Consider the following 27,960-nt stretch of genomic DNA (forward strand, 5'->3'; position numbering starts at 1 on the left):
CAGTGGCGGAACAAATGTGAACAGGGCCTGGGTGCAATGAGTATAAATGGGCCCACTGAGTGGACCATCCAACGGGGAGGGAGGGGATCTTGCTAAAGAATTATTTGTGGGTCCCTAGACAACAGTCCGAGTTTAGATATTTAAACATTTTTTTTTTTTTTTAAATAAAAAAATATATATTTTTTTAAAAAAAATAAAAATAAAATAAATAAATAAATACATTTTTAAAAATATACTATATATATATATATATATATATATATGAAAAAAAAATCATATTAAGTTACTGTTACCCTACCTTTATCCAACCACGCCCTCTTTACGCCCACAAAACGGGCCCCTTGAAGCAGCTGCATCCCCATCCTCCTCCTCTTCCTTTTACTTTTTAAATACTATACACTTCAGAATATATGCTTGAAAAATAATTATAGGACGGAGTCAAATCTTCTACAATTTTTGATTATTTATTTTTACAAAGTATACTTAGGCACAGAGCGTGAGTACTTATTCCCTATCTGGGTGGTAGAATAGAACAGAGATTCCACCGCTAGGGAGGCACTACATTAAAAGGTAATGCATGCCTAGCATGTTTTGATTATATTTGCATGATTTCAACATGATTAATTTAGAAGGTTTTCTAGTGTGCGCGGCAGAGATGGGAGTCCACCTTCCCTGCTAGGATGTGATGGCTTCAAGTTTTAAAAAGCTTGGGAAAATAATTTTTTTAATATATAGACTCTTTTGGGACTGGGTTGCAGGTGCAGGGCCGGTCCTCAACATAGGCAAGCTAAGTGGTTGCCCACGGTGCCATCTAGTGGAGGGAGGGCACAAATTGCTTTGGGGGGGGGGGGGGGGGAATACTCGTGCTACGCTTTCCGATTCAATATGCTAAATATTAAAAATACATTAATTATTTTCAAGCTATTATTACTGTGATTACTAAAAATAAACACGATACTGGTTAGGGTGGCAGAGTGGTTAACCCGTCCGCCTCACAGTTCTCAGATCAAGGGTTAGATCCCGGGCTATGGCCATCCTGTTTGGAGTTTGCATGTACTCCCTATGCCTGCGTGGGTTTTCTCCGGGCACTTCCTCGCCACATCCAAAAAAGATGCATGGTAGGCTGATCGAACACTCTAAATTGTCTGTAGGTATGAGTGTGGGCGCGAATTGTTGTTTGCCTCATTGTGCCCTGCGATTGGCTAGCAACCAATTCACGGTGTGCCCCGCCTACTACCCATAGATAGCTGAGATTGGCTCCAGCTCCCCCGGGACCCTCGTGAGGATAAGCGGCTCGGACGATAAATGAACACCATACTGCAGGTAATATGCACCAGTGGCGGAACACAAATGTGAACAGGGCCTGTGTGCGATGAGCATAAACCGGACCCCACAAGTGGACCGTCCAGTGGGCAGGCTAGTGGAAAATTATTTGTGGGCCTGTCTACACTTTCGCCAGCCTCTCAAGACGATTGTCCAGTGTGTGTGTTGGGGGGTGCAAGTGGAATTTTTTTGCAGGCCCTTCCAGACATGGCTGAGCAGCTGGCAGAAATGGTTTAACACTTAAAAACGATATTATAGCACACCCTAAGTTCCGCCCCTGATGTGCACTTAAACTGGGACATTAATGCACGGGACGAAACATTTAATCACTCGTTTCAGGTGAACCATAAACAGTGGCAGACGTACACATGGGTTATGAAAATACAATATTTTATTTATTTCATTTATTTATTTTCTTTAGTTAATACGGTGAAATGTGTATTTGATTATAATGTTGACTTTTCTTTTGCGATGCGTGCTTTTACTTTGGCACAGGAAGCTTACAGCAGTATTACTTCCTCACGCGAGCATGTACACATGAAGAAGAATGTATTTTCGCACACAAAGAAGAGCGCATGTGCACACACGAGGAAGAGCGCATTTGCTCCCAAGAAGAAGTCGCGCAGCCAAATGAGAGAGAGAGAGGGGTAAGATTACAGCTTAGCTCGCTGTCTAGCTAGGACTTAGCGCCAAGGTCTAGGCAACGACAGTACAATGACGTGTAATACATATTTTTGGATAGTTATTTGGAGATTCAGGGAGTATTTAGGGGTACTTACAGGGTTAATTCTGATTTACGCGGAAATTCAGCTTACATTGCCAGCGTAGGAACGGAACTCGTTCGTAACCTGGGGACTACCTGTACAGTGGTACCTCCACATACGGTCGCATCGACATACGATCCTTTCAATATCTGACGTAAAATTTGACTCATCATTTGTCTCGGAGTATCACGACATGCTCGAAATACGACGATTTACGACAGCGTCACACTTTCATTCTTTTCCCACACGATGGCCAGACGGTGGATTTTCTTTGTGAGGGAAATTAACGTTGGTACCAGGAAGGTTAGTGCAGGTGATGAAAAAAGGTAAGGGGATGCTTACAATTGAAATCAAGAAGGAAATTATAGAAAAACATAAGCATGGTGTGCGCATCAGTAAACAGGCTCAATAATACGGCCAGAATATAGCTACGATCTCGAGGATGACTCTCATTATTATTGTAACATCGGCAAGGAAGTCGCCCGCTTCAGCAAGTTTTTAAGCATTTATATCAACACGGCCACTGTCCACCATAACTGACAACAACAACAACAGAACATGAAAAGAGAAAGTAAAGACTCTTTGGCACCTGTGTCACTCTCTCGTCAGTCACGGTGCGTTCAGGAACAGCATGCTAAACACAACTGCCCCGTTAAAACACAATTTGTTACTTTATCATTATTTATTATTATTGTTGTGTCATATTTATTATTTTTATGATTTGTATTTATAACTTATTTCTTTTGCTATTTGTAAGGAGAGGGCCATCCCACAATCCGCTTCAGTTAATTGCAGTCATCGCAGCGACACATGCAGCGATCCAACGCCGGATTTATGTTGAAAATGTACGAAACCTGTACCGCATCCAAACAGGAAGGATTGTCTCAGGAGTGATTTGTTCGAGGATTTTCAACGTATAAAGCTCTTTGTTGTAAGGCTGTCACCACATTTTCTAACAGAATAGCATCATTCTTCGACATATTTATGTAAAATAAATGCTAACTGCAGGTTGTTTTTTTTTTTTGCTTTTAACCAAGAGTGGAGACTGTCTTACATCCATATCTATAAAGAATTCAGGGATTTAAGCATTTATTCACTAGAATTTTCACCGGAAAAGCTCTGTTTGCATAAGACGTCCGCCACATTGACTAACGGACAAGCATCGTACTTCAACATATTTACATAAAATAAATGCTAACTGCACATTTTTTTTTAACCAAAAATCAAGACTGTCTTATGTCCATATCTAGAAAGAAATCAGGGATTTTAGTATTGATTCACAAGAATTTTCACCAGAAAAGCTCTGTTTACATATGGCGGCCTCCGCATTGACTGATAGACTAGCATCGTACTTCGACATATAGTATTTACCTAAAATAAATGCTAACTGCACGGGTTTTTTGCTTTTAACCAAGAATTGAGACTGTTTTACGTGTTACGTCCCAAGGACAGTTCGCGAAGGACATAACCTAAAACAAGCCACACAAGTTTACAAGTGGACACAAATTTATTAACGATAATCAAACTCGCAATGAATATAAACAAAATGCGGAAGAAGCGCGGCTTCAGGGTAAGCTCAGGCCAAAACAACAAACAAAAGGAACTACACTTAAACCCCACCCGCTAGCTAAACCCTGATCGTAAAAAGGAAAGAACAAAAAGACAGCCACTACCCTAGCATCCTTCTCTAAACAAAACAGGAGAAAACGGGTTGAACAGAAATGGCGGCTTACCCCTACAGCTTCAGTGCTCTTAATTACAGTGGTGGACAAAAACGATCCAATAACGAATAAACACAAAAGACCTCACCGAAAAAGCGGGAGTGTATCAAACTAGTGATCAAAGCACACAAGAGTGAATTGCAAGCAAACAGCTGGCGAGGAGGACCGCGGCACGAATGCTGTCAAATGCGACTTCTCAGAGCGTTGACAGCGGCAGGTTTATGAAGCTTGGCGCCTTTTCGTCGTGGCCAATCAGCGGCGGCGGCGGCGTCTTGCCGTCTGGCGTCGATCAGCTACCGTCACAGTGGGAGGGGAGGCAGCCAGCTGGTGGAGGTGACCATCAGCTGACTGGAGGCTTCTCAAAAAATAACAATTAAACAGCCAGGGCCGTCACAACGTCCATATCTATAAAGAATTCAATGATTTAAGCATTTATTCACAAGAATTTTCACCGGAAAAGCTCTATTTACATATGGTGGCCGCCACATTGACTGACAGACTAGCATCGTACTTCGACATATTTATGTAAAATAAATGCTAACTGCACGTTTTTTATTGTTGTTGCTTATAACCATGAATCGAGACTGTTTTGCGTCCATATCTATAAAGAATTCAGGGATTTAAGCATTTATTCACAAGAAATTTCAACGAAAAAAAGCTCTTTATCTGTGATTCCACTCGGTCAGCTTTGACGGCCACGCCAACAATGCAGGCCCCCTATTAATCGCCCCATCAATAGACCCCACTCACCAACGTCACACAATGACGTGTCGCTGTATCCGGCCACCATATTGTCCGTCATTGTTTATACGTATTCACAATGGTTTCAATTTGTCGTGCAATTTATAGTGCAATTCATGGAAGCCCCGGTGCTTTCAGACGCTGTAAACTCATTGGATGCGTTGCATAAAAGGCGTTATGTGGAAAAGCTTCAGTCTATCCATTCGCCAGATCCATATTTGATGCCTAAATCGATATTTTTCGACCCGCTGTCTTCGCCGTCTCTGCCAGACATCTGCTACCCTGATATCTACAACTATCTTGTCCACAGAAACTCAGCCTATTCTCACAAAACTTTGAAAAACTTTAAAGAGCAGCACTCTAAGCAACATTACCCCGTGTGACCCTTTACTTTAAATTTTCTAAGATGGCGACAATCAATAAAAAAAAAAGTTGACTGCGATGGCCGGCGCTTCAAGGATAGGTGGATATTGGACTATTTCTTCAATACAATACGCAACAACTGTGTCTGCCTCATTTGCAAAGAGACAGTCGCTGTTTTCAAAGAGTTCGATGTGACGCGATATTACCAAACAAGACACGCTGACATGTACGACAACATTACAAGGAGGGTACGCAGCGAGAAATTATAGCGACTTGAAGCTAGTTTAATTTCACAGCAGCAGTATTTCGCAAGAGCCCAAGTGTCAAAAGAGAACGCCACAAAGGCGAGATTGTTGAAATTATGAAAAAAAATAAAATAAAGCAGATGTGACACACAGAAGGGCTTGCTAAAAACTGTTTAAATATATTGTTCTACGTAAATCAGCCAAGGTAGCCCCCCACATTTTTACCATACCAAATCTGGTAAAGCTTTCACTTGGTACCAGCTAAATATTATTCAAAAAACAATGATGGGGGAAGAAATAAACATCTTGAATTTGAAACTGTATGTTGTCGGCGATTAGCCTCGCATTGATCTTAATTGTGGTTGTCAGCCCAAAACCCCCTAAATATATATTACATGCATCTTACCAGGTATAAAATGACTACTACATAGTCTGTGGTGATCGTTTGGTGCCCAGTTTTCTCGTCGAATTGCAGCCGTCCGTCTTGCTCTCCTCTCCGGGTCTCTCGGAATACAGTAGAACTTCAAGTCTCTCCGTCTATCTTCTCTGTTACTGCAACCAACCGCCACACATGCCTTCACCATTTTGATTATTAATGTCAACGAGCAGAAAACACGCCATAATAGGAGGAATTTAAGTAGCGGTAATGCGTAAACACGACGAGCTGATGGACAATATGGCGCGGAGGCGTGGTTGTGACGTCATGTGAGTGGGGTCTATATCATTATGAAGTCTATGGTATTTGCCATTTGTAATTGTATCTGTAGTATTTATTGAGGATTCAGTCTAGGTTTTTGGGCTGTGGAACGAATTAATTGGAATTATAATGTGTTCTTATTGGAAAAGCCCGCTCGAGTAGACATACAACAACTTCAATTTACAAACCAAGTCCTGGAACGAATTAAACTCATATGTAAAGGTACGAGTGTAATGTCATTTTTGGGGGTGCACTTAGCTACACTTTTGCTTAGGGCAGCTACAGTCACCCTATGGAGGTGGAAAAGGGTACACCAAAAGTTTGTTAGAAGGGGCTGCTTCCTTTCAAGGTCTGTCTTTTTTCTAAAGTGTGTGAAAAGTGGAAGGGGTGCACAGACTTTTGGGCAAACCCTCGAATCAATTTTTCCGGCGCGTAGTGATTATGTAACATAAGAAGGCCAACAGTATATATTTCCCAAAAAGTCATGTGCTGGATTGCGCAGCATCTGCAGCAGAGCTTTGGCGTGTGCTTTTTGTTCGCATGATGCGCATTAGCCGATGCTCACTGCAGCCATCTGCGGGCGCCGCAGAAAGCCTGCAGGGCCCCGCATTTCCATATTGTCAACCTGGATGTCACATGCTCGTCGAATCGCTGTGGAATACAGAAAGCGTTTTTAGCACTAACCTAGGAGAAGTCGAAATGCGTGTCTGCGTATTCTCGTCAGTGATTAATGAATGTGTCGGCACGGTGTCAGCGGGCCGTTACAGCGACACAGTCAGGAAAATTGTTTACTCCCTCCAAGGAATTTAACTGATTACCAAAATTCCATTTCTTGCCCTTGTATTATGCTGTAAAAATAGTAAAAATGGCTACAATAGCGACTTTCGAGGAGCCCACAAAGTTTGTCGAATAAAATCCAGTCACAAAAAGCTATGGTGGCAATATTTGCTAAAACGGTACAAGTTGACAGTAACATCCATCCCCATCGAGGGATCAGATGCGTATTTGCAGATATGCTCACTGCTGGCGCACTTCACTATGCCCAAATCGATAAGTTTTAGTGCTATAGTAAAACTCCATCAGGCACTCAAAATGTGCTGCTCAGTATGTGACAAATGATTGATAGTCTTGCCTTCTACTCTGATTGGTTGGTTTTCCGCTTTCAATTTCTAATAAGTTAATCAATTTTTTTTTTATTTGCACAAGAAAAAACATATAACTTTGTTTTTAGAAAAAGACTCGTATCAGTAGAATTACTATTTCTGTACTGTACTTCTAGTACAGTCCCTTAAACATACTTAGGGACACACAGAAGAAGTACTAATTAATTTTAGACCTGCATAGTCCAGAGAAAACTTGCCAACTTAGCAATTAAAAAAAAAAATCACCGAACATGCTATTTAAACATCTTTGTCCCAGAACTTAGCTAACGTGTTGAACTGACCGACAACATCAAAAGAATGATGGCAGAGAAGTACCCAGAAGGCATTTATTTAAAAGGCCACTCACTGCATTGTGGGCCTTGACGGGTGCATCCATGGCCAGGGTCAGCTTCCTCCTCATCACCCGGTAGCGTCAAAGAAAAGTTAGTTACGAGCCATTTCCCACTTCATTTCGCTGCTGCATTGCACCAAACTCTCTCGGGCGCCTTCCCGCCAGCCCCCTGGCGCGCCCACGTTCAAATGACTGATCCCAACTGATGTTTTATCTCATCGCGCCGAGCAAAAGGTGAGAAGAGGTGCCATACATCAACCTGCCACGCTCCATTTGGGCACTCCAGCCAACGTCTGCAGCCCTCTGCTCCTAGGAGTGTGCCGATACAAACGCATTACGAGCACGTTAGTGCTAATGTGGAAATGATGGATTTCACATCCTGCAGATGTATGTGCAGCTGTAACGCTTTTAAAACGTAACACTGGCGTACTGACTATTCATCTCGGTGTATATGCTTAGATGCCAAATATAGCGGCAGTACGGTGAAAATGATTCAGAGTGTTTTTGACAAATTACTTCAAAGAAACATAAGTAGGGCTATTTTCTAGGCATGTCCCAATAAGCATAATTTTACCCCCGAGTCCGAGTCATCTGATTTTGAGAATCTGCCAATACCGAGTCCCGACCTGATACCGGAAAAAAAGTTTTTTTTTAACAAATGTTCCAAACATACCGTATTGGCCCAAATATAAGACGGCCCTGATTATAAGACGACCCCCTGTTTTTTAAGACTCAAGTTTGAAAAAAGACTTTTTGAACACCAAATTAATTTTTATACAGGAAATAATTGCAGTACATCTGAGACAAATGATTATAACAATATATTTGAGAGAAAAAGCATGTTATTTTGCCTCATTCAAATCTTAATATCTGAACATTTAAATATGTAAACTAAAGTGCAAATCACATTTGTAAATGAATGGCTTCTGGTTTTTGAAATGTAAATAAACCACTCTATTGTGATAGAACAACAAAATTGCAATAAATGCATTAACCATCAAAGTGAGGTCTAACTGTAACTGTAGTCTTGAAACAAATCTGAAAAAGGAAAAACATTGCAATAAAATAATGCAAACTGGTTAAACTTGAGAGTAGCTGAGGTCTGTCATGACAGAACATTACTCCTCTAGTTCAGCATTCGCTTCAATGATATCTGGCGCCATCTGGCGTCGTGAATGGGTATAATGTCTCGACCCCAAATATAAGACGACCCCCACTTTTTAAGTCTTATTTCAATGCAAAAAACACTGTCTTATATTCGGGCCAATATGGTATTACTGTCCCACCGTGCTGCCTTCATAATATGAATTAATTTTAAACAAGAATAACGTAGAAAAATGCTTGTCTTTATTAGATGCTTCATTGAGAGAGTCCACTCAAATCCACTCATGCTTTGATGCTCACGCAGCTGAGAACAGCCTCTCACTTATGCAGTGAGTTGCCACAGTACACTTTGTTAACGATGATTTACACATTTGTCCCTTTGATTGTAGAGCTACCAAGCTTCTCTGGCAAGATCAAACCTTCAAACCTGTCAATCATCGTTAACTTAAAGTACCGAATGCAAGATGGACAGTTTGGCTGCACTGCTTAGCAGAAGGGAGAGAGAGGGGCTGTGGCACTATATGAGCATGAAGCAGAAAAACAAATTATCATTTTAATTAAAAAACCAGATCCTTTTCACCCGATTCTGACCCTCCAAAAAATGGCATGATCGTACAGATTTCTGATCATTTGATCAGATCGGGATATCCCTACTATTTTCCTTTTGGAAAAAGTTATCTTAATGAAAAGTCGAGTTCTGAACTAATTGGCCACAATTCATGACCATCTAAACCATTTGAATTGGGAGTGACGGAGGTGGGTTGAGTAGCTAAATATTTTACTTAAGTAGCGTTACTTCAAAATAATATTACTCAAGTACAAGTAAAAGTAGTCATTCAAAAAGTTTACTCAAGCACAAGTAAAAAAGTGTTCGGTGAAACGAATACTCAAGTTATGAGTAAATGTTTTCAATAGTGGGATATTTTATAACAATGGTATAATTTTTTTCTCACCACAATGTCATTTATATGAACTCAACTACGAACATCAACTATGAACTAGAGAGCCCTCTAGTGGAGAAATACTATTTCCTACCATAAAATGAAAACGATCATATCTCCATTTTTTCGTGGTCTATCAGTACTAAATAAAGCACCCTATGTGAAATAGTTTCTTTTTTACGGCGCTTTCACGATCCAATGCGATTGAACAGTCCGCCGTGATCATAGGACTTCCAACTACAAGCTTGTGTGTGGTCATGTGAATGTATTGTTACGTCTGATTGGTAAATGGAGTCATGTGATTATTGTTGCGACCTCTCATTGGCGCAATTGGTAGAGTGGCCATCTCAGGCAAAAATCAAGTCAAATGTAATTTGTAGAATAAAGAGGAAAAATGTAACAATTTCAGTGTAAGCAACGTAAGAATAACATTTGTTCTTCACAAATCTATGTAAGTAAAAAGTCTGGCGTTGTAAGACTGCTCTTGGAAGTGAGACGTTTTTCCCCAAAATTAACTCAAGTAGCATATTGGCCAGAATATAAGACGGCCCTGATTATAAGACGACACCCTCTTTTTCAAGACTCAAGTTTGAAAAGACTTTTTGAACACCAAATTTTTATACAGAAAATAATTACAGTACATCTGAAACAAATGATTATAACAATATATTTGAGAGAAAAAGAATGTTATTATGCCTCATTCAAATCTTAATATCTGAACATTTGAACATGTAAACTAAAGTGCAATCACATTCATAAATAAATGGCTTCTGGTTTTTGAAATGTAAATAAACCAGTCTATTGTGATAAAATAACAAAAGTGCAATAACTGCATTAACCATCAAAGTGAAGTTTAACTGTAGTCTTGAAACAAATCTGAATAGGGAAAAAAATTGCAATAAAAGAATGCAAACTGGTTCAACTTGAGAGTAGCTGAGATCCATTATGACAGAACATTGCTTTAATGATACCTGGCGCCATCTAGCGTCGTGAATGGGTATAATGTCTAGACCGCAAATATAAGACGACCCCCGCTTTTTCAGTCTTATTTCAATGCAAAAAACACAGTCTTATATTCGGGCCAATACGGTAAATGTAACAGAGTAAATGGAACGCATTACTACCCATCCCTGGAAATAAATTCAATGAGAATAATGTAATTTCCCTGTTGTTATACAATAATTATACACAGTCTTTTTGTATGGGTTAATGTTGATGTTCTGCAGGTAGCAGAAGCAATGCACGAAAAAAGAAAATCTCATATGTCCACTCCTGAAAGTACGACTTCACACATGTCTATGACGTTATTAGTCTGCCACAAACCGAGTCGCTAAAGGGCTTTGCAGTACAGGCGGCAATGCCCTTATGTGTTGACAGGTCTTTGGCGAGACCAGGCCAGTGCAGTGGTGACGGCGGCCATGGAATGAGCCCCGAGGGCGCTCGCTCACACAGGCTGACATGTGTTTCTGGATGGGAATCACCAAGCTGAAATGAATTAGCTTTGACACACAAGAGACATGATCTTGTATTGCACTAGCGCTGAATACATGAAAAATGGAGGAATTGTTTTGATGTACTTTGAGGTGGTAGGAAACAGGGGCATCAATATAAACAAACGCATGTTTGTGCCTGGCTTTATTTAACCTGGGGAAGAAATTCTTGAAGATGTGTGAGCGCTACAGCTCGCTTACAGGCAGAAATACAATAAGATGGGTTTTGTGATCTATAAATAATGAGGAAGCTAATGAATGACCCTGTTTTTTGGTGCAAAATCTCAACAACTATTAATAATATCTTGCCAAAAAGCAGTCGTAATTTGTCGAAAATTTAAAGGATTTGGTCTCAGTTGGATTATGTTTTTAACTCTGTAAGCGCCAAAGTCGCATAATTGCGACAAGCTACATTGCTAACTTTTACAAGCCAGAGCTGCAAATATGGTGCCTCATGTAGTTACTACTTTTTACCTTTAGATGGCAGACATCTTCCAGTCTAATGAGTTTATATGTGTCTTCATTGCTAATCAAACTCCTTCAGGTGCTGAATTTTGTAAAATATCTTGTACTGAGCGAATTTTGGGGAGGTTGGTGCCTATAGAATTAAACTTTTGACCAATATGCTTATGAGTTTTCAAGAACAGCACTGTGAATGAGATATAAGAATATTATTGCTTCCAAGCGATGCTTTATCAAGGCCCAAACAGTGCGGTGAAATAGCAAGCAATGGCTGCCGAAGTTAGCTTGTGTTATAGCACTTCTCGTGTCATCAAGGGATAAGGTCTGTATAGTGAGCTAGAACCAAACAAACTAGTTAAACTTAAGAACTACTAGGGAGCGACAAAGCATTACAAATAAAGACAGGCAATCAGAGGTAATGACAGCTAATTTAATGTGGTGTTTTAGGGCAAGGCAAGGCAAGGCAAATTTATTTATATAGCACAATTCAACACAAGGCAATTCAAAGTGGTTTACATCACATGATGATCATAAAAATCACATTTAAATCAATACAACGTAAAAACCAAGACAATCAAAACCGGAAATAAAATTATACATACAAATCGCATTTAATCACAAATAAAATAAAATTAAATAAATAAAAATAAAACAAAAACTAATAATAATAACAATAATTGAAATCAGCAATGGAGACAAGCACAAGAGGAATAGAAAGCAAGTAGATTGAAATATATAGACAGTTATGGATATGCAGTGCTAAACAAAAGCGTTTTAAGCCCTGATTTAAAAGAGCTAACAGTTTGAGTTTACTTCAGGCGTTCAGGTAGCTTGTTCCAGAGGTTCTTGTTCTTGGAACATGCAGGAGACCGGTTCCAGACGACCTTAGGGGTCTAGATGTCTCATAGGAATCTAACAAATCAAGCATGTATTTTGGTCCAAGGCCATGAAGTGTTTTATAGACGAGCAGTAGTATTTTATAGTCCATCCATTGACTCACTGGAAGCCAGTGTAGCGATTCCAAAACCGGTGTAATGTGGTCCAGCTTCCTTGTATTTGTGAAGATTCTGGCTGCAGCATTCTGTACTAGCTGCAGCTTCCTCACTGATTTTTTATCAAGACCCGTAAACATACCGTTGCAATAGTCCAATCTGCTGAAAATGAAAGCATGTATAAGTTTTTCCATGTCTTGTTGAGTCAGAAGCACCTTAATTCTGGTTATATTTTTTAGGTGGTAATAAGCAGATTTAGTGACGGACTTTAGATGACTATCAAATTTTAGGTCTGAGTCAATAATTATGCCAAGGTTTCTGACTTGATTTGTAGCTGTAAGTGACATTGTGCTAAGTTGCCTGCTTATCTTTGACCTTTCCTTTTTTGGCCCAAAAATTATCACCTCTGTCTTCTCCACATTTAACTGGAGGGGCAGTTTACTTGGCGACTCTGCGACACGAAGACGCAATGACTGAGTAGCGGAATTGCCTCGCGTGCATATAGAGTCAGCGAAGACGAAAAATTCTGAATCCTGCCTCCAAAGTGGAAAAATTCGATTGCGGGGGTTTGAGGGGGACTGGCTCCGGATGCATATCAAAAGCTCCTTCAGCGCGGGACCCGCGCCGATAACGTCAGCACTCGTACATGTCACATTGAGCGTGTGCAGCTGTGCTATTAAATATTAAAAACAGCAAATGGCGGAACGTCGGCTTTAATTTGCTGTTTTAATAATATTTTTAAATTTAAATATTTTGAATGTTTCCATTTTTGTGCCTTTTTGAACAAAAGAAGAATGTCATTGCTTGGAGTGGGTGGGCATGTTGTCTTCCAGGCTGAGGAGGTCAAAGTGCATCATTCGCTGTCACCTTGAAAATCTGCACTGCCCCCTAAGGCCTGGCATGAATACTACATCGTTTTCATGCAGAATTGTGACATTGTTCGAATGGAGACGGAACCATATAAATGCAAATTTGAAATTTTCAGTCTTCTAGGAGAGTCACCATATAAACTGCCCCTCAGTAGAGCTTGGAATTAAGTGATGTGCATGTAAAATGTGATTCATTATATGAAAAAACAAAATCATGATACGAAAGTCACTCCGGAACAAGTTAATTTTGTTTTTTGAGGTATCACTGTAGTGTTTTAAGATCAGTTTGTGGTGGGCCATCAACTTGTAGTAAGCCAACGCTCATTAAAAAGAAAAAAAGGAAGAATTAAATAACAACGCAGTTTCAAAAGTGCCCTAAAAATACCTTCACTCGACGCTGCGGTCGGGTGTTCATCACCAACTTTTAATGAAGTACTTTCGCCTTGTGTTCCTGCAGGCTGATGGCCTCGTCTGCTGAGCTCTTGCACAACTGAGGAGTTTTCCAATTTCAGCGAACTGCTTTCCAGCTCCATGGGGTTCGACCTCAGCGCTTAATTATTATCCTGGCAGCCGACTGGCGTTCCCGGCTGTTGCTCGTTGACCTTATAAAGTACCCCGAGTGTGTCTCGGGCAGCTGCATCCGCCGGAGCCGCTGAAATAGGTTTCTTACAAACACCTATTGCTCAGCTTTGTCGCTGTCAAGATGAATGACACGCATAACAACAGGACTTCCCTGGTGAAAGGCGCCAAAGACATTGCAAAGGAAGCCAAGAGGCAAGCCGGCAAGAACTTCAACAAGGCGGTGGACCGCGCCTCGGATGAATACTCTGCGCACCGCAGCTACAATCGATTCCAGAACGATGAGGATGAAGAGAATGATTACAATTCCTACGGACAAGCGGACAGGCGCTATGGCGACAACGCGGCCAATGACGAAGACGGGGCGTCTAGCGATGCCACGGAGGGCCACGACAATGAAGACGAGGTCTACGAAGGCGAGTACCAAGGCGTGCCTGCCTACCAAGACGGGAAACCGCGGGATGGACAGATACCCCTGGGCCAGCCGGTGGGTGACGGTCCAAAGAGCTGTAAGGAACTGGAGGACGAGCGGCAGGCCGACGAGGAGGAATTGGCGCAGCAGTATGAGCTCATCATGCAGGAGTGCGGCCACGGGAGGTTCCAGTGGCAGCTCTTCTTCGTGCTGGGCCTGGCGCTCATGTCGGATGGCGTCGAGGTCTTCGTGGTGGGATTCGTCCTGCCCAGCGCCGAGACGGACATGTGTGTGCCCAACTCCGGGGCCGGATGGCTCGGTAAGGGGATCCTTGTTCACACCCACTTTCTGTTTTTTAACTCACTGACTAGCAGAGGTGAATAGTAATGCGTTACATTTACGCAGTTACATTTACTTGAGCAACTTTTTGAGAAAAATGTACTTCTATAGCCCCTTTTACACACAGTTAATTGCCGGGATTTAAATGGGTAGCCCTTATGTGTGAAAGCAGTTTTCCGGGTCGACTGACACGGAAATGACACAACATTTACCGGGTCGCGTCCTAGTATAATTTCCGGGATTTACCCAGGACGCGACATGTGTGAAAGGAGGCGTTTAATTCCCGAGTCACAGCGTGAAGGCTGATGACATAATGGCGTACCGCACGCAGGCTATTTTTAGATCATGACGTCGCATCGTAAAGCGGAAGTAAAGCCGAAGTGGGACATTATAGACCCGCCCTCGCATAGACACAACGTAATTTGTGCTACTTTTCGCCAGTAATCTTTCAAAAACGAACATGCCGATCACGCATTGCTTTTTTGGAACTTGTAGAAACGACTCTAGACATTACGACACATGAAGGATGTTTTCTTCATACGTTTCTGGAAACCCAAAAACTTGGGAGGAAAAAATGTGAAGACCGAATCAACTTTAACACCAGCTCGGTGAATCCATTCACATTTTGAGCGCCTTGAAAGGTGGAAAAGCGCTATATAAGTATAACACCATTTACCATTTACCATTCATATCCAGTAAACATTATGTTGTGTTGGCATGGTCTTTCAGAGGAGAAAGAGGTAAGCCATTTTTATATTTTTAACTTATTTTTTTTGCGTAACGTTGTGCCGTACTGCTTCTGTCTGACAATGAATGACCTGAAAAGAATTACAATGGTATCTGACTGCCACTGTTACCGTTTCTATATATATATATATATATATATATATATATATATATATATATTTATGTATATAAAAAAAAAACATTAGTAAGGGGGAAGTGTAAATAAATTATAGGATTAGGATGTGTTATCATGAAAAAATTAAAAGTGTTCGTTGGCTGTCACTGAGTAGCATTTGCGATCGCTACACAAAGCTAACTAAATTACCCCCAAGAACGGTAAGAGACGTAGGACAACCAGAGGATATATAAGAAAGACGGGGCTGATGGTAACGGATAGCTTGTTGAAACAGGAAAATGTCATTGTCAGTCACGTCGATAAAAAAGCTAAAGCTATGCTTAGGTCGGCTCGGTTTTTTTTCGTCTTTTTCAGCCTTCGACACTAAAGCCATCTCTTTAACTGAACATTTTTATGTTCTTCCACATCTTTGCCAGTCAATTTGGAACCAGGCACATCATTTTGCCTTTTGGTAGGTTTAGCTCTGTAAACATCTTTGTACACGATTTCCATTCATTTCCTATTAGGGACAGACGGTGTCTTGTCCCTACTTAGCAACAGTAGCTAATGTCATGAATATTAATGAGCGGAAGTGACGTGTTGCTTGCGGTACGTCGTTGTAATGGCGGGCCGATCATCATTTCCTTCGCAGTAAGACAAAAAGCGTCAAACAAACATCACAGTTATCAACATGGCAAACTGGAAATACCAAAATTAAACTGAAAACATAAAGAAATTAAATTGCTACTGGGTCGTACGGCCGAGGAAATGACAGTCCATCATCCATCTTTGGAAATGTGTGGTTTATTTTGTTGCCGATGCCAACCAAAAATGACATAATTTCCAGGTTATACAATCACTCCAGCCGCCCTCCCCGCACAGAGAGCGTCGAGTCGCCAACATGGGACAAGTCTGAAAGGGAAAGTGTCCAACCCGGGTTATTCCCGGGACATTTCTCCGTGTCTGAAAGCCATGACACGAATAAATCCCACGTCACTTTACACGGGAATTTACCGGGATATAAGTCTGAAAGCGGCTTAAGAGTAGATTTACTACAGCATAATTTTGACTTTTACTTGTTTCTTGCTTCTTTTACTTGTGAAGAAAATAGTTTGCTCCGTTACTTTGGGCTAAACTTGTTACATTTTATGTATTTTACTTTATTTTTGCCAGAGATGCCTACCAGTTTCCCCACTGAGACATTGCAGCTATAATCGCATGACTTCCTTACATCAATCAGACTTAACAATATAGTCACATGACCACACATACATACACAACTTGCAGTTGGAAGTCCTATGATCACACCGGCCTGTTTAATCGCGTGTCATCTTTAACGCACCGTAAAAATGAACTATTGCACTTTATTTGGCACCGATAAACCATGGAAAACTGGAGATAGGATCCTTATGATCTCATGGTAGGAAATATGTTTTCTCCACTAGAGAGCACTCATGCTCTTTGGACAGCTGATGTCTCATTTCTGTAGATTTTTCCAGTTGGAATTTGATGATTTTTGTTTATTTTTTTTCGGCCTAATATGGGCACGTAATAGGTAATAGTACAGTATAATGCTAACAGTTCATATTGAGGTTGTACAAAATGAACTACTCACATAGAGCGCTGCCCTCAACATTACTCACAAGTACTGATTTTAACCTCTCTCCCAGTTTTTAATTGGCACCGATACACGACGGAAAACTGGAGATATGATAGCTAAAAGTAATGGTAGGTTGTTTTCTCCACTAGAGAGCACTCATACTCTTTGGACGTGTAATGTTTCATTTTTGTAGATGTTTCCAAACGGAATTTGATATTTTTTGTATTCCTTTTGGGGCATACTATGGTAATGTAATAGGTTAGAGCAGGGGTATCCAAACTTTTTGCAAAGGGGGCCAGATTTGGTGTGGTAAAAATGTGAGGGGCCGACCTTGGCTCACTTCCTTTGCGTAGAACAATATATTTAAGCAAATTTTAGCAAGCCATTCTGTGTGTCACATTTGCTTTATAATTTTTTAAAATTAATAATTTCAACAATCTTGCAACTAGCCTTTGTGGCGTTCTCTTTCGACTCTCGGGCTCATGCAAAATACTGCTGCTGTGAAATTAAACTAGCTTCAAGTTGCTTCAATTTCTCGCTGCGTATCTTCCCTGTAATCTTGTCGTACATGTCAGCGTGTCTTGTTTGGTAATATCGCCTCACATTGAACTCTTTAAAAACAGTGACTGTCTCTTTGCAAATGAGGCAGACACAAATGTTGTGTATTTTAGTGAAAAAAAATAGTCCAATTTCCACCTATCCTTGAAGCATCCGCCGTCGCAGTCAACTTTTTTGTTGTTCTTGTTGTTGATTGTCACCATTTTAGAAAATTGGATGTCAAGGGTCACACGGGGTAATGCTGCTTAGAGTACTGATGCCTTTTAGTGGGTAAATGAGGAGCAGCATTTAGTGTGTAAGCTACTTCATTTTCTGGTAGCAGTACTGCTAACCAATCTATAAAGTCTGTGTGTGGGCCAGACGTTATTGATCTTATGACAGAGGCTGGGGGCCGGATGAAATTTGATAACGGGTCGTATTTGGCCCCCGGGCCGCACTTTGGACATGTCTGGGTTAGAGTAACAGTTCATATAGAAAACGTGCTTAAATATATATATATATATATATGTATATATATGTATATATGTATATATATGTATATATATATAAATGGCGGAAAACACTCAGGTGACTTGAAGTTCCGCTCTGAGACCCCCAATTTGGCCAAATTTCAAAATTGTCCTATATGCATGTGTGATACATCATTGGAAAGCTTAAAATCTCAATTTTCTGAGGGAAGAAAAAATTTCAACAGGAGGGCATTTAAAAAAATAAAAATAAACAGCAAAAACCTAACTGGAGGTGAGAGCACATGAGAGCAGAATTAAAGACGCCATGACTTTAACGAGATATTATTGCGTACTAAACTTGTTTTGATCCAAAAACTCTATGTAGCATGTATCACTGAGTGTCAAGACACATCTGTGAATGGCCACAGCTGGATTTTTGGGGGATTTTATGGGTGAAACATGGTAATATAACAAGGGTCGCGATGCACGAATCGCAGACTTCAAGGAGTGACCGAGATGTTCTTTTTCATAGATTTACCCTTTTAAACGTTTACTTTTTAATTTTTCTTTGTTTGGATCGATTATTTATCATCTAACATATCGGAGAAAATGTGACAGTTACAAAGAAAATACAGTTAAGTGATAGTTATGGGGTAGATATCTGTGCCTTTTTTACAGACACCATTTTTTCATTGTGACTTTATTTGTTTAAAAGTTTAAAATATGCGAGTGAATAATTTTATGAAGTTTTTTTTTTTTAAACTAAATGTTTGACATCTATTAAGGCTTATAAACTAAAAACGACAGAAATTTTGAATAATAAATATAATTACTTTCGTTTCATGGCTGGGTTGAAACAAAAGCAGTTGCGTGACGTCTGTAAATGAGGGTTTCCAGGGTAAAACGGAAAAATTAAAAATAGTTCAGGGGCTTAATGCGCCATGACTCTTCTATGGCAGCATATAGACATAATGTTTTATCAAACACAACAGTTCTTTTGGCTTAAAATACAGCAGGAAAAAAAGATTCTTCACATTGTTCAGTATTCTTTTCACTGAATACTATTTTTTTTACGTTTACTTGGGTAAACTTTTTGGAAGTTTACTTATACATGAGTAATATGATTTTCAAGTAACAATACTGTTACGTGAGTAAGATTTATGGCTACTCTACCCACCTCTACTAGTATTTCTATCAAATGTCTGCCAATGAGCTAAGGAAAAACAAATATTTCTAAACTGTTGCTACACACCTTGAGCTGGAATTAACTCGCCGGGTTCAGTTCTACCAAATGATGTGGTCGACGGGTGTAAGGCTAGTGTATTATTCATCTACATTCCATGGGTGAGTCATCTCGCAGTGGGAGATGAGAGCGGTTGAACAAAAGAATGAGTCGCATTATGTTTCACCAACTAGCTCCCAACAAAAATAAACTATATATGTGTGAAAGGTAATAAAATAAGAGTGATCTATTGGAGTGGATCCATTTTAAGGAGGAGACTAATGATAGTTGTTTGAAAATTCTGTAAATAATTTAAGGAATTTTCTACTACTCTTGCTCCGTTTCGCTGACACTATATGAACTAAAAATTGGGACGTGCTGCTGGTTTTGACAGTCTGATGCATGAAAACTCTAACCCATATCTGATCAGAATCCACAAATGAAACTCACTTGAATCTCTCACCTAAAATATGTATTTTGACTCACTCATTTTCATGGTCTCCATCAATAAATCACTTTTAGTCCAAGTCCAAAAAGAACAGTTAATTATATAATTATTGTTTCATTCATCCCTTACTAAAAGTCTACCTGTCAATCACACATCCCTCCTTGGGGATCATCCATCATCTGCCAAGATCCACTGTCCTGAACGAGGAAATTAGCAACTTGCAACACTCCTAGCCTGGTGGGACACGGCGTGCTAACGCGCCAGAACATTGCACAAAAGGTGTCAAGGGGGAGTTAAGATTTAAAAGAAGCACAGATCAGCATGCGTGGAGACTGTTTAAGATGAATAATTATAATAACCCCCCTAAGGAAAAGTTGTGCATCATTCCAGTGACTGCAATCGTCTTCTGTTGCATAGCCCTATATTATCGGATAGCCGATAATATTGGCTGATAAAAGAATTTTAAAATGTTTTTGGATAATATCGACATCGGTTTTTGATTATCGGTTTTGGGCCAATATGCATGTTGCCTTCAAAGTGAATGTAGAAGCCTTTTGCCTTTGTACAATGGCTGGTCACTGCTTAGCACAGCAGTTATGCTTATTGACCATTAGATGTCTTCAAACTAACATGCTTGGGATTTGTTATGTGACCACTACCGTAATTTCCTGAATGTAACGCGCACTTTTTCCCCCCCAAAATCAACTTGTAAAATCATGGTGCGCATTATAAACGGGTACATGGATGGGGACAGAAATATACATATATTACATGGATATATAAACTAGGGCTGTCAAAATTAATGCGTTAATGAGCGGTAATTGATTTTTTTCAATTAATCCCATTAAAATATTTGACGCAATTAATGCACAAATGCCCCACTTAAACATATTAAAAGGACAGCAAAGTGAAAGGTGTACTTGTTGGGTTTTTCCGAGTTTTGCCGCCCTCTGCTGGTGCTTGGGTGCGACTGATTTTATAGGCTTAAGCATCCATGAGCATTGTGTAAGTAAATATTGACATCAACAATGGCGGGCTACTAGTTTATTTTTTGATTGAAAATTTTACAAATTTTATTAAAACGAAAACATGAAGAGGGGTTTTCATATAAAATTTCTATAACTTGTACTAGTTATTATCTTTTATTTATTTTCTACACATTTTTATAAATATATATTTTATTTATTTATATAATTTATTTATTATTTTTATTTATCTTTTAAGACCTACAAGTCTTTCTATCCATGGATCGCTTTAACAGAATGATAATAATGGTAATGCCATCTTGTTGATTTATTGTTATAATAAAGAAATACAGTACTTATGTACCGTAAGTTAAATGTATATATCCATCTCGGTCTTATCTTTCCATTCCAACAATAATTTACAGAAAAATATGGCATATTTTATAGATGGTTTGAATTGTGATTAATTGCGATTAATTACGATTAATTCATTTTTGAGCTGTAATTAACTCGATTAAAATTTATAATCGTTTGACACCCCTAATATTAACAATTTTTTAATTTTTTTTTGGCCACGTTGTGTTGACGAAACGTATGCGGCGACCATTACGGTACGTGACGTCACGATTTTGTTTCTGTAATACTTCACTCTAATCGGCCGAATGATTTCGTCTGTGTTAAATTCTGCTTTTTTCACTCTTCATAAAGCACAGAATTTAGTTTCTTGAACTCATTTCAGTCAACGTTTATTGCAGCTCTGCAACTCGGACAATAACAAACGTAACAACAGACTTCCTGTGTGTGTCCGTCAACTATATCTGTCCCTCGGGAAACTCAAAGCCAAATAACAATAGTTCCTATTGTTACTGTCGTGTTGACAGCGATGAGCTCTCACAGATTTCCGACTTACGTTCTCACTTTCATTTTAACATATCAATCCATGGAAGAAACATTTATTCATCATGATGAAACGGGCAAGTTATACAGGAGCCTTTAAAAGAAAAGTCACATCTGTCTTGTTTTCTCCTAGATTCTGGTAAATTGGAGAAGTTGTCAAATCATATTATTACCGTAAATATGCTCAGTTTATGGTAATGTTTTGAACTACCAATGTGCTATGCTTGTGCTGTGTTTCACCAATCAGTAAAATGACATTTCTGTATCTGTACACGAGCTCTGTTTTCTTGTATTCTTCTATTTATTGGTGCTAAAATTAGGGTGCGCGTTATAAACGGGTACAATAATTTTCCCTAGATTTTACAAGTAAATTTGGGGTGCGCATTATACACGGGTGCGCCTTGTATTTGGGAAATTACGGTATTATTTTTAAATCATCCAGTGGGGCATTACAATACAATTAGCCAAATTATGTTAAATTCACGACCGTATGCTGTATATCGGTATCGGTTTGATATCGGTACTGGATTTTTGGAGTTGGACAATATGAGTTACCAAAATGGTCTTTATGTACGTAATACAGTGAAAAAGTGGTTACCACGTCTGCCTCACAGTTCTGAGATTGTTCAATCCCGGCTCGGGCCTCCCTGTGTGGAGTTTGCATGTTCTCTCTGTGACTGCGTGGGTTTTCTCCAGGTACTCCGGCTTCCTCCCATATCTCAAAAACATGCATGGTAGGCTGATTGAACACTCCAAATTGTCTGGAGGTCTGAGTGTGTGCGGGATGGTTGTTTGTATATGTGCCCTGCAACTGGCTGGCAACCAATTCAGGGTTTACCCTGCCTCCTGCCCATTGTTAGCTGGGATAGGCTCCAGCACCTCCGCGACCCTTGTAAGGATACGCAGTGCAGAAGATGAATAAATGAATTAATTAATGTTTTTTTTTTTTTTTGTCTTTCTAGGATTGAGAGGTGATATCTGATTTTCAGTATCCCACTTTTACCCAGATAAGACTCATTATGACCGGAAAAAGTTGGAAAAATAAGACCGATATTTGATCAATTATAGCAGTGTTTTTCAACCTTTACTGAGTCACGACACATTTTTACATTGGAAAAAAATCTCGCGGCACACCACAAACCAAAAATGTTCCAAAATTAGTTTCTGTACAATATATTTAATTATAAAATAATTTCTCAATATTTATACTTACTCAGTATGAAACTTAAGCCTGTTTAGATGAACACAAAGCCGATAACCTGGCAGGAATCTTCTTCAACAGCTCTCAGTCTCTCTCTGTTTTTATTTTTTTTACAGCAATTAGGCTTGAAAAGCTCAGACTTATCAGACAGGGGGACTTTAGCAATGTCTTTAAATGCATCAGAGCCAAGCATTTAACTGACAATGGCCTTGCAGGCAGATAGTATTAATGTCCCTGCCACAGTGTGGGACTTGTTTGATTTAGCAACAAGTTCAGCAACAAGGTAACTTTGAGGGCGTTCTTATTTACCTTTGTAGTTTTTCTTTAAAAAGTTGCCTGTTTTCCCTGTTTTCACGAAGGACAACAAAATGGTCCATCGACTTGTTTTGAAGCGTGTTTGAAGCGACGGGTGTTTCATTTGGAGATGACGTTTAACCCTTTAACACCTAAGCCTATTTCGGCCGAATTTGCATGCATTTGATGTTGCCTTTATATTTCAAAGAAAAAAATGTTTACAATGGCCAAGTTGGGTCCCTTTTTTCAGGACACCTTGAACTTCATGTCCAAACTGTTGTTTTCTTCACTGACCAATTATAATCCACATTTTGGACCCAAAAAGACAAAAAAATCCCAAAATCTTTTTTCAAAATTTGTAATGTTGATGTCCCATTGACAACCAAACATGCTCGACCAACCGTTTTGAAGCTTGATAATATCTATTCAACTTGTTAGGATAAACATTCAGTAGAAAAAAAATAAGATTGAATAGTTTTATGTTTGACAATTCAACACAAACAGCAGGTATGGTCATAGGCGTTTTTGGCCTTTACACATACTATGGTCAAAACAGGTTGTATACAGTGCAAAATAGTGAGAAAAAGATTATATATATCATCTAACACACAAAGGGTTAGGAGGATATATCTTTTTTGAAGTTAGGTGTTGTACCCATAACCTTATCAAAAGTATATACGTACATGCAATCAAGCTTCTCGAACACACATCTACATAAAATTGAAAAGATTATAGTGAAGAAAAAATATTTATAACATTGAAAAAAAGTATTTTAAAAAATACAAGTAGTTCAATTGCAATTTTTCAGACATGCAACCCAATAAAGTTTTTTTTTTTTTTTTTTTTTTTTTGCGCACTCAATAAAGCTTCTTCTTGAACAGGTCACGGAGCTGCGTCACACACAATGTCACACAGCCTACTCTTTCGCCGTTTGCGTGCTGCTGTCACTTCTACTCGCCGAGACGGCGACTCATCCAAAGAAAACAACGACAAATACGGCTCATCTTCTTCCTTGAGTTAATGAAATAATGCATTATCTTGCGCTAAATGTGGTTTTAGATTCATTCTGCACGTTTCAAAGGCGCTCGCTCAAACCAACCGGGCGTTACTTGCTTCGCATGCCTCGCTTTCATTAGTTGGCGCCTCGCTCGGAAATTTATTAAAAATTATCACATGATATGCAGTCTTTTGTGCTGCTTTCGGTTTTGAAAAAGGACAAGAAATGATGGTAATATGGAGATAGATACATGATCCATGCAGCGTTTTAATGCATATTTATGAGTGCAATAAAAATATAAAATTCAAATGACATTATCTCCCGTTTTTCATGGTCGATTGGGACTTCAGATAAAAACTGGTGTGGACATCAACTTCCACACTTTCAAATGAGACCAACCAGCGGCACGTGGGTGATGTAATTACAGCGTGACGAAGCTTCAAAGACGATATGCGTAAACGCGTCGCTGCCGACACGTTCGGTGTTAAAGGGTTAAACTTGCTTGGCACTATGACGCTGTTGGATAGCTGCTTGTGTCGCATTCAAGTACTACTCAGATTTCTAGCCATCAGCTACCTTGCTGTGTTCGACAATGTGTTGGAATAAAACACATTGGAATAAAACTCCAAGGGGAGGAATGACAGTCATCACATATGGATAAGGTGGCTAATGGCTAGAAATCCGAGCAGTTCTTGAATGTGGTGCGCGGTATTGCTCGTGTCGCGTTCAAGAACACCGGTTCAAAATCACTAAATTATTGTATGGAATATAAATCGACTGAGCCTTAATAATTGTTCTCGTATTTGACTCTGAATTGAACCCAAAAGAGTCAGGAAATTATGAACTAATGTAAAAAAATTAGAGATGTCCCGATCGATCGGCGTCCCGATCGATGGGGTCCGATCACGTCATTTTCAAAGTTTCGGAATCAGCAAAAAAATATCGGCCATGCCTTTTTAATTTTTTTTTTTTTTTACAGACATAATATGTTACACTCATCCAGAGTCTTTAGTTTAGGCTTAAGGTAGGGTTATCAAATTTATCCCGATAACGGCGGTAATTAATTTTTAAAAAATGTATCACGTTAAATATTTAACGCAATTAATGCATGCGTTGCACGACCCACTCACGCATTGTCGCGCTCAATCTGTAATGGCGCCGTTTTACCCATTTAGAGAGATAAAAGACAGCGTAAAATGACTAAAGTGAATTTTTGCAGCCTTTGGAGCCTTTTTTTAATAGGCTAAAGCCTTACAATCCTTCTCCCTATGATTAGTAATATCATGGAAAGCAATGTGGGGAAGAAAGGTAGTAATTGATCTTTCTCTTAACACCTTAAGTTATTTCCCAACGCAGAGAAGATACAGTGCTGCTCGAAAGTTTGTGAACCCCACAGCAATGGTCAGATTTTTTGTAAAAAAAACTAAAATAACCTTATTAAATGTTAAGTTATACCCAAATCCACAATACTGACATTCCAAATAATGGACTGAAACAAAAGAAATAGTTATATTGTCATTCTTTATTTAACAAAAGTGGTTGATTTAAGAAAAACTCAGATATCATGTGTGCAAAAGTATGTGAACCCCTTCAGTTAATAGGATATTGCGCCTCCTTTTGCAGAGATTACCTCAACCAAACGGTTTCTGTAGTGACTAATCAGCCTCTCACATCTACTTTGGGGGATTTTTGCCCATTCTTCCTTGCAGAACGCAGTCAGTTGAGAGAGGTTTGATGGGCGTCTGGCATGAACTGCTCGCTTCAGGTCCCGCCACAGCATTTCAATGGGATTTAGGTCAGGACTTTGACTGGGCCAGTCCAGAACATGAATCTTCTTCTTTTTCAGCCATTCCTTGGTTGTATTGCTGGAATGCTTTGGATCATTATCATGTTGCATGATCCACCTTCTGCCAAGCTTTAACTTCAAAACAGATGGCGTCAGGTTATGTTCTAGGATTTGACAATATTCCTCAGAATTCATGATTCCCTGGACTATGTGGAGTTGTCCAGGTCCTGAGGATGAAAAGCAAGCCCAGATCTTGACATTCCCACCTCCATGCTTCACTGTTGGGAGAAGGTTCTTTTGGTGGTATGCAGTGTTGACTTTTCGCCAGACATGGCGGTTTTGGTTGTGACCAAACAGTTCAATTTTGCACCTACATCAGTTGATGAAAACTCTTTTTAATTTAGTCTCGACAACACAACTGTTAAAAAAACAAAAAAAAAACTACTGAATTGATTGATTAGGAAATCAGGTTGAAATAATAGAAAATTCCAAAATGTTGAGGGGGTTCACAAACTTTTGAGCAGCACTGTATATGAATTGGTAGCACTTCGCACAGTCATGGTTCCACTTCCCATCATGCATTTGGGCATGGCCTTCAGTATCATTTACTGAAAGCTCAACAAATACACTAGATGGCAATATTTAGTCACAATATACAAAGTCACAAGTCTTTCTATCCGTGGATCCCTCTCACAGACAGAATGTTAATAACGTAAATGCCATCTTGAGGATTTATTGTCATAATAAACAAATACAGTACTTATGTACTGTATGTTAAATGTATGTATTCGTCCGAGTTTTATTCATTTTTTTCTTAATGCATTGCCAAAATGTATATGAACGGGAAAAATTATCGAGAATGATTGGAATTGAATCGGGAGCAAAAAAAAGCAATCGGATAAGGAAATATCGGGATCGGCAGATACTCAAACTAAAACGATCCGGATCGGATCGGGAGCAAAAAAACATGATCGGAACAACCCTAAAAAAATATATGTAGTGTTCAAATAATGAGCTAAACTATCAAATGTTCTTCTACCGATGCTCAGTACTATTCTGGGAGGATCGAACATTATCGAATTTAATCGGCTCCGAACCCGTAGTCCCATGTGTTTTCAGTACCATCGTGCTTTTCAGCTGCTGTAAATCTAACCGCTAGGCATACTATTTGTCATTTACAAGTTACATTATTTTTTGCATTATTTTTACTGGTCTAAAAATATGGGTATCGCATTGGATCCATATCAGCAAAACTTGTTATGATAAAAATTGGATCAGAATCCCCAAAAAATCAGGGACATCCCTACTTGATAGTAGAATGTACAAATGCAAAGTTAACCTATGTGTTCACCTATTACCATTTATATACTAGTTACTTCATGCGTATATGAATACTTTCTGAATAGAAAAAGAGACAAATTTAAGACAGCAGACTTCAATGAGTCTTGTGAAAAAAAAAGTCATGTCAAACAGGGCAACATTGACATTTTTCTTGACAATTGCTTTTGAACAAGATTAAATAAACGGATCTGTGCCCCAAACGAGGGTGCTTCATCATACTGTAACTGATAACAGTACAATATTTTGTCTCACCTCTAGTGTTGAGTCAGTACATGTTTCAAGGGTCTGACCTTTGCTTGAACCCCATAGGAAATAACAAATCCAATCTCGGGAAGAATCTTCGCACATAACCCTCTCCCACCCTACACCTCCGAGTCCTCCTCTCTTTATTACACATCCTAACTCAGCATGTGCTCCGCCATAAAACAAATGAGCCGATGCTTCCGGATAGGGCGTCCTGGCTGTACTGTACGTGTTCATCCCGCATTGTTTGTTCCGTCCTACATGCGTCTTCACTTTTGGAGCACTTTTGACATTTTGCTCGGTTTTCTGTTTCATTCACGCATCCCTCCGCCGCCTGGTCGGTTGGCTCGTATGGCCTCCTCCGCAGTGGCGAGCTAGCAGCTGTCTCCGTGTAATGAATGGCTGACTCTTGGCGCGGTGTCTGCGCGGCTCGATAAGAGCGTTTTACTTTTAGCCTATCTGTCCCATCGCTGCAAACACGGCGCAAGAGAGAGGGGCGGAAGTAAAAAGACGAGGCCTCACCCCCACCTTCTGGAGACATTAGCATTTTTATTAGCACATCGGGAGCGACGCCATTATTTA

General features: G+C 39.6%; 1 protein-coding gene across 2 annotated transcripts in view; it reads left to right on the forward strand.

Moving 5' to 3' along the window:
* LOC130905309 (synaptic vesicle glycoprotein 2C-like) overlaps nucleotides 1–27,960 on the forward strand; it is an 87,517-nt gene that overhangs the window by 31,122 nt on the left and 28,435 nt on the right. For both annotated transcript variants that reach the window (XM_057818584.1, XM_057818583.1), the window contains one exon: nucleotides 13,664–14,516. In XM_057818584.1, coding sequence (XP_057674567.1) covers nucleotides 13,910–14,516 — 607 coding nt within the window. In that variant the 5' untranslated portion in view covers nucleotides 13,664–13,909. The remainder of the gene's footprint in view (nucleotides 1–13,663; nucleotides 14,517–27,960) is intronic.

The sequence above is a fragment of the Corythoichthys intestinalis genome, chromosome 17, assembly GCF_030265065.1.
Source record: "Corythoichthys intestinalis isolate RoL2023-P3 chromosome 17, ASM3026506v1, whole genome shotgun sequence".
Taxonomy (NCBI): Eukaryota; Metazoa; Chordata; class Actinopteri; order Syngnathiformes; family Syngnathidae; genus Corythoichthys; species Corythoichthys intestinalis.